The sequence below is a fragment of the Orbicella faveolata genome, unplaced genomic scaffold (assembly GCF_042242905.1).
Source record: "Orbicella faveolata isolate gen_17 unplaced genomic scaffold, um_ofav_v1 contig_24, whole genome shotgun sequence".
NCBI lineage: Eukaryota > Metazoa > Cnidaria > Anthozoa > Scleractinia > Merulinidae > Orbicella > Orbicella faveolata.
The window spans coordinates 21,096,508-21,109,355 of record NW_028301552.1 but is presented as its reverse complement, the minus strand read 5'-3'; the positions used below and the strand labels follow the sequence as shown (position 1 = coordinate 21,109,355).

The window sequence follows — 12,848 nt, the reverse complement described above, 5'->3', positions numbered from 1 at the left end:
TTAACTTTGTTCATTGTGAGCTTTATTTTATTCCATAAACTGGCGATAGCCCAAAGAAACTACGACTTCAAACACAACGCACAATGAACTATTGATAGCCACCGAACCACCACTGTGTGGTGGAGTCCTCATTCATGGTACAGGTAAACTTGGGATTTGCTGTGTGGTAAAACCCAAAGTCATCTTCACTTGACACGGAACCAACAGTTGGATCAAACTGGCAACCTTTATGGGAGCTGTCGATATGTAGAAGGTACGTGCTGATAACCTGCCAAAACCTGGCTGTCTTGCGTATGCCCATGTGACCACGAATGTTCACAAGCTCGGTCTTGAGACAAATACCTCTACCTAGGAAAGCGAAGATATCAGTCTCCGCAAACCGTCCACGGATGTAATCTTTGTAATGGTTGATACCGTATTTGTCAAAACTGCAGGTAGCCCGCCAGTGGGTTGATACGTCTCTCAGACTTCATTCGGTCAGCTGTCAGTCGATAAAGGAACCAGTTTGGCGAATTTTCGTTGACCGGATCGTTGACTGAGAGAGGGGAGCTCCTGTTGGTTACAAAATTGAAAATGATAATCTCAATTACAGCAGCAGGAAAAATAACCTCACCGACAACTTCATTCTTAAAGTTGATGCTCAAAATGTAGACTTTTGGTCCATGCCAGTTAACTGGCCTTACTGTAGCTTTTTGGGGGGCCTGGTATTGTTTCCTTCCCAGTGCTGCATTTTTTCATATATAATCGATCAGGATCGCTTCATTTGTTAGTGTCCTTTAAGATATTGTTAAGAGCTGGTAGCAGTTAGGACAAACAACTGGTATTATATCATTCGATGCATTATTTTTCTTTTCTTTTTTTTTTTTTATTGGCCAAGGGCCCACCACGTGATCTGCAAATAACTGCCTCCACACTCTTGTTGCCAGAGCCTGCGTTCTCTTATCCAGTGAAACGGTTTACAAATAATGGTCTGCTCTTGCGTAATACGGTCTAAAGTTGTTTTGCTGCAAATATTCCACTCATGCGTAATATTAACCACGCTCTTGTTTGAAAAATGGCAGATCGCTTCGCTCTAAGGGACCGTTCATTTTTTATGAGGGAGGGGGGGCTGGTGGGATTTGGGAAGCACCATTTAAAAATCGCATGACCCCCCCTCAGCTTACCAATTTTTTCACATGGCCCCCCTTATAGCAGTCATTTTTTGGGATGACCCCCCCCCCCAAAAAAAAAAAAAAATCGAACAAACAATATTTAGATTTCAACTTTTTTAATATTTCTCTATTATCCCCCTACTTCACGTTATTGTGCTCACTATGAAGACAATATTTACAATCCCTATACTACAGAGAGTTGTTGTTTAAAAAACAAGTCAAAAGAAAGAGAAGTCAATTTCGGATCTCCTAGTTATGGCTCGCCCTGAGCGTGTGGCATTTGGCCTCTCATTGGTATCTTCCTCATCTGAATTGATGAATGCAAGAATGACATCACTTGAGTCATCTTCTCCCCTAGAGTCAATGGCATCACTGTCATACTCATCACTGTCACTTTCATCCATTTCACTGCTGTCAGCACTTACCCTGTTGTCATTTTGTGTCAATGTCCTGGCATTTCTCAGTGTTGGTTGGCCAGCTCTGAGAGGACTCTTCTGCCGCAAGCATGAATGTCTTACAATTGCCTTTACTTTCTCACTCTTGCTGCTTTTCAAATGCTGCTTCAGCCCGTGGTGGTTCAAGTACTTGTTTTGTTCTGGAACACGTTGCTTTTTAAGCTTGGTTAGATCTTCGCACAACTCAGTCCAAGGATAATCCTCATATGATTTATCTTTTGCGTCCCTACTTAACTTTGCCTTTTCTTCTGCTCTCCTTTTCCTTTTAAATTCCAGCACTTCAAGATGCTGAAGATAATCCACCACAAACTTTGATTTGAGAATAAACTTATCTGCAAATAGAGCAACGCTCTCTGGGTCAGATAAAACCAACCTGCCACCTCCATGCTCTTTCTTCGCTTGGACCCTTGGCTGCCAGTCATCTGGATCACGCCCTTCTTTTGGGGTCTTCTGGTAGGAGAGGTAGTGGTATTCCGGTAGGCAGGAATGGTCAGGAACTGGTTTAGGATATCTTTCTATGGGTGATGCAGTCCTTTCACAACAAAAAGAACAAATTTCTCCTACCTTTTCTTGACAGGACAACTTTAGAAACTCTCTGTAGTTCTCCCCCTCCTCATAGTGCTCATTCATAAACTTCTCAATCTTACGGAAGTAACAGTGGCCTGGAACAGAGTCTTTCCTTGCTCCTGCATTGTGATACTGAACCAAGTACGAAGTGTTGTGAAAAAACTGGAAATCTGTTGATGTGTTGTGTGAAACACATTGTTACATTTAATTTACAGATGTCTTTATTTGGAAGGTTTTTACCTCTACTCTAGTGATAGGCATGTATAAATGTTGCCCTGTCCAGGTAAAACAAAAAGCTACGAGTGTTCTCAAATCTTGCAAATAGTGGATTACTTTTTATAAATTTTAGCATACTTGTTGTGGTTTAAATTTATCTATGGTTTAAAATTTCTTTATTTTCAAGGTAAAATGGGGTTGACTAGCCTACAAGACTTTTACGGTTCGTGACATTTGTACATTTACCGTTCTCTGTTCGGTCACTCGACCTTTCTTGTCGCTTCACTCGTATTCATGAAGGGCACTTCATGTTGTGTAATAAGGAGGAATTTTAGTGGAGTTGAGCCGTTAGATCGTGCTATGGCAAATTTTTACAGGTCATAGGTCTGCATGGTTTCCGCTGTTATCTGCATGTCGACTCGTTGAGTTTGACACCTGTAATTTGCCATGTGTTTATGCATTGTTTAGGCTCATTTCTATTGCAAGATATGCTTTTAAATCTCCATGAATTTGCTTTTGAGGGACAAAATATGAAATTTACCGTGAACATGTTGCTTACTTGCATTCTATATTGTGACGCCGGGCCCGGCTGTGATTAGAACTGTTTGCAAGCACAGTAGGTAGATCGTTATCACGGATATCATATTTGTTCTCCTACGATTTCCTTCGGAGACGCCGTAGCTTTACTTTGAGAAAGCTATACGTTTGTCTAGAGACATTCCTATGTTTCTTGCAGCTATCTGATCGAGCTTGTGTTTCTCTTGCTCGATGTATAGGTTTATTCCTCCTTTTTATTTCCTCCTCTTTTGCAAACCCCGTCTTTAAAATGGGGTTGATGCTATACGTTGAGTGCGTATTTTTGCTTTAAGCTCCTTGACGTTAGTTGAGTGCTGCTATGTCTTGCACGATGTAGAACGGGGCACGTCCATAATAATCATGAAAGAGGCTCATTCCAAAATGCGCAATAATGGCGAAAGCGACGAGTCGTTTAAGAAAAGGTTTACAGCTGAACGATCCAGGCAGTTTGACATCTTACAAGCAAAAGAAGCAATCTTTCTAAGTGCGGATGGCTGTTCAGAAAGGGCGAGTGAGTGAGCGAGTTTTCCATGCCAGGGTACCAGTTGAAGCCCAGTGATGGAAGAAAACTGAACTTCTCCATCAAAGAACACAGAGCAATGGTGGAAAAGTTGAATGCCACGATTCCACACTCTTTCAGTGCAATGGACTTGCTTTAAAGCAGGGCGAAGAATTTGCCCACAGTTTTAATGTAAAACAGATCAAATTTATAGAAGCTAAGTTGACGAAGGTCACGCAGGACATGGAAGCACTAGAAAATAAGAAGAGCAATTATAACAGCATATTCAAGGGCATACTCAAACAGCACATCAACAAAAGGAGAAGGACAAAAGAAAACCGCAGAAAGTCAAATGAAAGAAAGAGGAAGCGGACTGAAAACAACGTCCAACGAGTTTATGGAATCTGTGTTGGAAACCCGCTAGGAAATGATCTTCCGCAATGCCTTGTGCACCCTCCTAGAACGGCCGTCCCGGAAGAGTTTATTGAAGTTGAGCATGTTGCCACGTCGTTATTTAGAAGAGATGGGCCATACATCGCACAGGGAATTATTTCACCAATGCTGCAAGAAGCAGAATCACCACCAACCTTGAGCAGGAAGTCAGAGATTATGTTTACACCTTCATGTACCCTGAAGAGTACACTCTGACGGAAAGCATTGCTGCTTCTTGCAGCATTGGCGAAAGAGACTCCCATAGCAGCACAAGCGGCGACGAAGAACTCGACGACAGCGAAGATGAAGATGACTGCCAGTGAAAGTTGCATTCGAAAATAACAGTGTTAAATACTTCTTTTCAGTAGCTACAAATGCTTTTTGTCGCCAAACGTTGTTTTAAAGCAAATGGAAAGTTTATAATAAATTTGTATCCTGCCTTCTATGTTTATTCTATAGCAATTTTTTTGATATTCAAACATCATGCCATTTTAAAGTTTTACTAAAATATTTCACGTGACCCCCCCTTTTTCCCTTATTTTTTTGGGATGGCCCCCCCTCGAAAGCCATTTATTTTCGCATAGCCCCCCCCCCCAAATCCCACCAGCCCCCCCTACCTTATAAAAAATGAACGGTCCCTAAGGAAGTGGTTTAAATATAGAAACAAACTTGGTGATTGAATGATAAGAACAATTATTGAACTCGGTTATCTCAAGATATCGTGCTTTCTCTTGCAGATAACGAATATTTTGCTCAGCCCCGTCCAATTGTTCAATATGGACTTTCAACCTTTCCTACTTTTTTTCAAATCTCAGTGCCCATACGTTATTTTTTGGTAGAAGCAACCATTTATTTGCTACTTTCTATACTTTTTTCGATATTTTCTCAACACGATATCATTCCCTAGTGTATTCCTTTCTTATTTATGGCTTTCTTGTCTGGGGAAACAGCGATGATGGTAGAGATAACGCGAACTATAAAGACAATAATACCTGAAGTGCGAGAAACCCTTGTTTTTAAAACTCCAAGATATGAGAAGAGCCCATGCTGCACCAGGCTCAGTCTGCATATCACAGTACACAGTGAATCCATTCCCGGCAGCATCGTAAATCTTGTAGTAGCCACAGCTGTTGGCGCCATTTCTTAGATGATCGACGCAAAACCTTGGTTTGGCCTTTGCAGTTTTTCCTGGGCAAAGGTTTCCCTGCAAAGAAATTGAATTGCGTTGCTTGAAAATGTCTGACATTTAGGTTAGCGGCACTGCACGTGTCACAGATTTTAGCCAAATTTGCGGACGCAAGAGAATCGAAAGAGAATGGCCACCAAAATATAAAACAGTAAAGGAACATTTCAGTGATAACAAGTATAAAAGAAGGTGTGGATGAACAGAAATTGAAGAAGATTTAAAAGGATTGTTATATGGATTTTGGAAAAGTATAGGCTGAAAAATTTTCAAAGTTAATCTCGTTTGATACCTTTAATTATAGCTCCTGGAAGACACATTTGTTTGTAATAAAGCTGTGAATCCATAAGTAATTTCTTTGCTAACATTAAGTTTCGTAGCAAAACGTAACAAAAAGACTTCACTCAGCTGCAACACAGTCTCTTTAACAGGTACGCACAAAAAGTCACGATGGATGTATATTTATTTATATAATTTAACTCTTCTCGATGTGACTAGCCTGCGTCGAAGACAGTCTAAACCACGGTATAGTCCATATCGGGGATTTTACTTTTATGACACGTCCGGGTGCAACGCAGGCTAAATGTGACGCTTTAATAGATGAATTAGCAGTTATATCTGGTTACCTTGTTCACGCGGCAACTGTTTCACAAAGGTTAATTTTTCACTCAATCCACAGTAATTGGTTCTGCCGATCTCTAACAAAACCTTGGTTTCATACATACCTCTCAGATTATTATGTGTCCGCAAAAGGTGTCCACGGGAAAATGTTCAGTATACATGAGATTAATAATACAATAAAGGGCCACTTACTTTACAGCTGGAATCTTCTTTCTGCCCTGCGTCCAGTTGTTTAGGATCTTTCGTGGACACGTTAGTCTTTTAAGATCAAAGCAGGGAAAAGAAATGAGTATATTGTGAATACAGTATGAATAGTTACAGTGTATTCTTTTTGAGATACTCTTTTCCGACATTCGTTTTATTGAGAAATAACTAGACTGTCTACCAGGTTAAATTATAAACTCCATATGCCTTAACACAATGTCCACTTTAGCTTATCACACTAACAATAATCTGCCATACTTTATACAAACGAGGGAAGCCAAGGAAAACCTGATTTTCCTAATGTATTTGCCACATCTGTGGGCTAAAAATCGATTAAAAATTTAGAGAATGTGATTACCGATTTTCCATGGCAAACGACGGCCAAACACAAGAGGAAAGCATGTCTTAACTGCATGATGGACTCAGTGAATCAAATCTGCTTGTTGGTGATACTACAAAAAACATTTTGTTAGTAAACTATACATGCAAACTTTGTAAATCTGCTTGAAATTTAAGTAGCCCCATTAAGTTTATAAGAAGATTAGACTCGGAAATGCAGAAACATGGTAAGGGTAAGAATTATATAAAATAAAGGATTGTTTCGAAGATACTGTTGCGACAATTTCCCCCCAAACTGAATAATGATATCAAAGAGGAATGAACTGAATTCACGATGAGACTGAACCTGATAGACTGATTCCCGCAATATTTTTTTTGAGGTCAGTTCCACAAAAAAAGAAGTCAATACTCTAATTGTGTTGGCAAGTATTGTTCAACTCGTGATCTCGACAATACCGACAGAAGAAAAGTTTGTCAGTTACGAACTGAAATAAACAGTCGACATGCAGTGATTCTCCGAGACTGCTTGCCACAAATAAAGTCGAGAGCTTGATTGCTAATTCCCCATACGTTTACAAACTCTCGTTTGGAAGGTCATTATCAAATTGCTTTATAGGGGTAACATTTCGAATTGCCCTCTTAGTTTACTTTAAAAAGGAAAACGCAATTGTTTTGGACTTAATTCTGGTCGGCGACACAAAGTTGATAGCCAGAACTACCTCAGCTATACTGTTCTTTAAAACAGTTCAATGCTTCGAAATTGACACTAACCTTGTCTTAGTCGTGTCTTGCTATTATCTCCTCCGTTCTCCTCTGTTGACAATCAACTGCCAGTACTGATGTATCTCTTTAGTACAATATGCTCGCTCGTGTGGATCTGCAATAGGTTAATGTTAGTAAACATTTTCGCGAAAATCCCGTCACTTGAACATGTTCTGTCGTTTATTCTTGACCGTGACTTGGTTAGGGATCATTTGTTTGGTTATCAGCCAGTTTCTCTAAAGAGCTACTGCCAGAGAAGTATTTTTCACGTTTTGATAAAATTAACGTTTTGATCTGTTGGATTATTTTACTGTGCCATAAAATGTCGACAACTCAGTGCGTGTACAACTGCGCATTTGAGTGTTTGGCTTCGATCCCGCTTTCCCACATGACTTTAGCGAGTGTGAAATTGGGATGTTTAGACTACGAAGACAATGAAACGATACGATGCTTTCAAGAACAGTTTTCGTGGTCAACACCAGGCTGACTTTTAAATCGCGTATCATAGGATGAAACGGTTTCTTACTGTCGTAAGACTTATCTGTATGGAGGGAAAGTTGAAAGTACCGGATTAATTTAAATAATCATGGAAATAGCTTAAAAAGGAAATCAAAACTAGAAAAATATTGACTCAAAACCGAGCAAATAGCTTTAGCAATTTGCATGCGACTTTGCAGAATATATTAAGTTGTGATTCTCTTAATCAGTACCGCAGGAATATTCATTCGTTCTTTTTTTGACATCAATTCTGGTGATCACAGATTGGAAGGAACAGGAAACGTAGTAAAACGCAGTTCAATTGTTATTTTTCGTTATAAATACATGTAGCAATATTTTCTTTTTCTCGGCGCCACATAGTGAAATTTAAAGTGATATCAGATAGAAGTTGCTTTTGACAACTTACAATGAATAAAGTAAGAACTATTTGCTAACAGAGAAAATTCAAACCTGTGCCAAGTTTAGCATAGGTAATGCATTGTTTCTGCGAATCGTACTTGTCCACGGAAATTTATTGTTTTGTTTGCTTCAAATTGTAAATTAAATGGAAATGTTTGTTCGATACGCAAGATTTTTTCATTCCTAATCCACTAACCCCAGTCCCTCGGAAAAAATAAAGGCAAAAATCATACCGTTACAACTAGAACAAAAGGCCCAAAATTAATCGAAAAAAAAAAGCTTTACTTTAGCTCAATGAATTGCTCAGCTCATTAGCTGGTATAAAATGCAATATTAGAGTTATATATGTGAGCAAACCAAACACAGCAAATCTAAGGACAAAAATTATATGCAAGAAGCACGTCGAATAGGTAAGATTAAAATCCGTACATTTGTTTTCCAATTTGGAATACACTTTCTCAGTAAAACGGCTGGCTGGCTCTGGGAAGGGTTCTCAACCCTTCACTAGTATTAAGAGTTTCTTTTTCTGAGACCCCGCATTAACTCAACTAGAAAGTATTATATTATGTAATATATATGGAAATATCAATTTCCTGATTTCATATTTCGGCTGTACTGATTCCTGTCATCTGCTGAACCTGCTATATGAGTTGCGATTATAATGAACTTATTGAGCTCTATATATAAACACTAGCTATTTGCATGCTAAATATGTTGTTGCAGGAGTATTGGGCCTGCATGCGGATTTGTTTAAGCGGAATCGAATATCAAGAATATCAAGCTCTACAAATGCAAAATGCAAACTAGACGCTTCGTTTCTGCCTTCCTCAGAAACGTCCATCTCGCTAGTTTTAACTAGCAAGATGGACATCCTTACTTGGACGCTATCTTGACAAGAGCTTAAAAGCTCTTTCTAACGTTAACGCCAAGTTGTGTTCTTTACTATATGTCTTTCAAAACAAATTAAAGCTACAATATACGTTAGCATCATCCTGTTTAGGTGCCTTCGTGAGAGGTATCGATCCCCTTACAATTGCGACAGATGAATCGAAACAAAATAAATTCTTAGTTTTATACATGCCTATTTGTCAATCTCAGTAACACGGGTAATATATGATATAGTACAGTACATAAAGCTCTCTAGAGCTATACGTAAACTTCTAATTTAAGTCCTCTAACCAATTAGACAAATCATCACATGGTGAAATTATTATTGTCATTAAGAAGGGAAACTTTCATTTGAGGACCTATCATGGAAAACACTTGTATACGATCATTTCCCCAGTCACTAACTACAAGTTGATCATCATTGAGGAGAGCTACGCCCATTGGGCGATTGAACTGTCCCAGATCCTTGCCTTTAGAGCCGAACGAATTTAGACACGTGCCATCGAATCGGAAGAACTGCACGCGATGATTGTCAAAATCGCAAACGACGATTCTGTCTAGGTTATCCACGGTGACTCCTCTAGGGCTGTAGAGCTCTCCCTTCCTAACTCCCGGCTTTCCAACGGTGTTAAGAAACTTGCCTTTCGGGCCGAAAACTTTTACGACATTATTTCCGGTGTCCGAAACGACGAAGCGGTTTCGCACGTCGCAAAAAGTAACGGCTCTCGGGTGCTTCAATTTATTCTTCACGGTGTCTCCAAATTTGAACAGGAACATGCCATCGGGCGAGAACACTTGGATTCTGTGGTTGTTCCAGTCGGCGACTATGATTCGACCTTCACCGTCTACGGAAATACCTGACGGCCCGTCAAACTGTCCCTCCGCACTGCCTTTGCGACCAATTTTTCTGATCAATTTGCCAGTTTTGGTGCTGTATACAAGGAGGCGATGGTTGTCTCTGTCAGCCACGATGACGTTTTTCTCTGTGATGTCAAAAGCAATTCCCACTGGATAGTCAAGCTCTTCGCCTCCGAAGTCCATTTTGCTCGAGCCGTTGGAGTTCAGTAAGTGCACGCAGTGTTTTTGCGTGTCAGATATAGCTATGTCCCCGGTGCTGCTTATGGCTATTCCGTGGGGCTGGGTGAACAGGCCGTTGGCGCCGGAGACTGAGCCAAATGACTTGAATGGAAGCATCACTGGAGGCTTGACGATCAACTCGAATGGACTTTCCTGTATGTGTTGGTCTCCCACTTTAACCACTAGGGTGTAGATGCCTTCCACCTTGGGAACGTACGTTACTTCGTATAGGCCATTCTCCGTGTCTTTGACTTCAGCATCGATGACTTCTCCACAGATGGACGAGGCCTGCACTGTGACACGATCAGCGACGCTGTAACACACCTCGCCTTTCAGGTCACGAGTTGTCACGGCGAAACACGTTTCTTCTCCGACGAAAGATTTCCCGAGCCCTTCACCCTCTGCGAAACAGGAAAGTGGATCTGTGTTACTCACGACAATTTGCCCAAGGGATGCAGACTCCAGGGTGCTTACAAGCGAAGGATTGGGGATGTATTCTACGGCGGCACCCACCACTGGTCGCGTGTCGACAATTAAATCATCCATTTTCTCCAGTCGAGAAATCACGCGATCTCTCAGCATCATAATTTCGGCTGCGAATTCTCTCCTCAGAAGAGAATCCACAAACTCGAGTGAGCTGGCTGTTTGAGTATCAAGGGTCTCAAACTGTCTCTTCTGCGACAGAAGTTTGTCTTTCTTGTCGCTTCGAATATCTTCCAACACTTGAATCATCTCTTTGCCGTGATTTGTAAGGATTTGTACCAGATTGGCGACCTTTGCGTTCACTTCATTCTTTAGTGCGTCTACGCGCCTATCGATTTCTGTCATTCGTCTATCCGCGTTCTCAATTCCCGTTCGAATCTGGCGACTTTTTTCGCGGACAATGGCGGCCTTTTCTCTGATCTCGGCCTTGCCTCTGTCGCCTATTTCTTGAATGTCTTGTGTTGTGTGATACTCCTCGTCAACTATGTTGCACAAAGCGCACATGTAGACATCGCAGTCGGGACAATAAAACTCAATACCTTCTAGGTCTTTTCGTTCGTGCTCACAATAAATAGGACGTCTGTACAGCCTGTCGTAGTCGACGCTTTCAAACTCCTGCAGCTTGCGCTGCCGGTGTCTCTTCTTCACCGTCATTTGAGAGTGGGCATTCATACATGCCGAGCAAAGGTAAACGTCGCAGTCGAAACAGAAGACTTCCAACATGGACATTTCTGCACAGTTGTCGCAAAGTCCTTGCTGTTCTTTCAACTTCTTAACCTTGCTAAGATCCAGGAGGCGATTCAGGTGGAGATTTGACGGCGACTCCGACACCTCGGAAGCTGGGCTCTCGACTGGTGCGGTCTCCTCTGTCAGGCAAATTGGACATCGAAATAGACGGTCGGACGCATCTTGACTCCACAGCTTCTCCAAACATTTGTAACAGAAACTATGCAAACAGACGGACAGTCGAGGATCCTTGAAAACGTCGGAACACTGTGGACACGTTATCGAGGATTCAAGGTTTTTAAGTATATTATCCACTGTGTTGTCAGTTGCAGGACCGTTTGAGTCTTTCATGTTCGTCGGCCAAGTCTGTTAACAGGTCTTGTAACTCAGAAACGCGTTGAAAATAAGTCTAGATGTTCCCCGCTAATGACACCACTGCTAACACGGTGCGAATATTTCCGTGTACCGACGTGGCGATCAAAGGCAGCTTAAGAATTACGGCTACGTATTCCCTGAGGTTGTTATCATGATATTTTATATAGATCCGTTATGGATCACGAATCACTTAGGTTGTTCAAAATAACTTCTTTTTTTTTTCCTTTTTTATCGCGCAACTCGGTATTTCTTTAGCCTAGCTGACATTAAGGAATAAAATAATGCAAATAAACAAAATTGCGCCTGAAAAAAAATAGCTGCTCATAGCACATGTGGAGTCTATCGAGCTGAATTCTATGACTGAATGAGTAATCTCCCAACAAGCCGCTTTGTAAAATAGTTTACATATGTAAATTCTTGAAAGCACCCACGCAATCTTCTTGACAGTCGATATTGTGTGACACAATGTAAAAGCATTCTAAAAACCTGCTATTTGAACTTTTTTGCCGCTTATTCTGGTCATCCTGTTTGGCTAGACACTGTGGCGTCTGTGCTTTTTCCGCTTCTGTCTTATTTTGTTTAGTTTTTGATCAGCAATCAGTAATGGATGGGCCAGCGCAAGATGTGCATAAATTTCACGCCGGGAGAACACGATTCCCTCTCTATATTGGCCTTGCTTCTTCTCAGGAAAAACAACTATCGCGTGTACTAGCCAATTTCCTTCGACAACAGAAAGTGAACATACCACGTAAAAACACACAGGAAGTGGGGAACTAAAAGCAATGTTGAAATTTCATCCACTCCAGAAAAATATTCTGAGAATGCATTGCTTTTTGATTCGTGCATGCAGCAGGGGGTACTATAGGATCACTTCACTCTTGCGCTCTCATTCTAATATCAATACATAGTTAATTGTCGATGTGATACAGGAGGCTTCAAGCTATAATTCTAAAATGTTTCAAATTAAACAAAAACGTATTTGTTAGAATAACTATAAATTATATTGTTACTTAACCGTGATGCCGGAACGAAACGTGACTTGCAATGATGAAGTCTGGAAAACACGTAATAACGTTTTCTTTTGTCGTTTTGTTTTGTTTTTCAGGAGTTAAACTCCAATTGCAAATTTTCTTGGACTCATTTGTCTAATATTAACTTGGTTCCCGGCTTCGTTACAAGGTTTAGAAATCAGCTCTAAGAAAAATCGAATCATTGCACAAAAACAGAGCTTTAGTTCAAGTGTGGCAAATATTGGTTGCCTGAACTGAAACGACTAAGTAAATACAATATTTGAAGCGAATGACGGAATAATAAGCAACTCTGATGATGTCATTGACAACTTGGTGTGATTACTATTTAGCTCCTAAACTGGAAATCTAACTCACGTGTAAGCCGGC

General features: G+C 40.7%; 1 protein-coding gene and 1 pseudogene across 2 annotated transcripts; both read right to left on the bottom strand.

The window, feature by feature from the left end:
• On the bottom strand, window positions 1-7,008 carry LOC110044655 (uncharacterized; annotated as a pseudogene). The gene is made up of 4 exons (XR_016207987.1): window positions 6,263-7,008; window positions 5,893-5,958; window positions 4,889-5,100; window positions 1-552 (listed from the first exon to the last, which is right to left on the bottom strand). The product of XR_016207987.1 is annotated as an uncharacterized LOC110044655 (transcript).
• A 989-nt stretch (window positions 7,009-7,997) lies between these two features.
• Window positions 7,998-12,286, bottom strand: LOC110044649 (E3 ubiquitin-protein ligase TRIM45-like). Its single transcript, XM_089292026.1, has one exon. It carries the CDS (start codon window positions 11,425-11,427, stop codon window positions 9,097-9,099), a length of 2,331 nt encoding a protein of 776 aa, XP_089148152.1. The 5' UTR covers window positions 11,428-12,286; the 3' UTR covers window positions 7,998-9,096.
• Window positions 12,287-12,848: the final 562 nt, after the last annotated feature.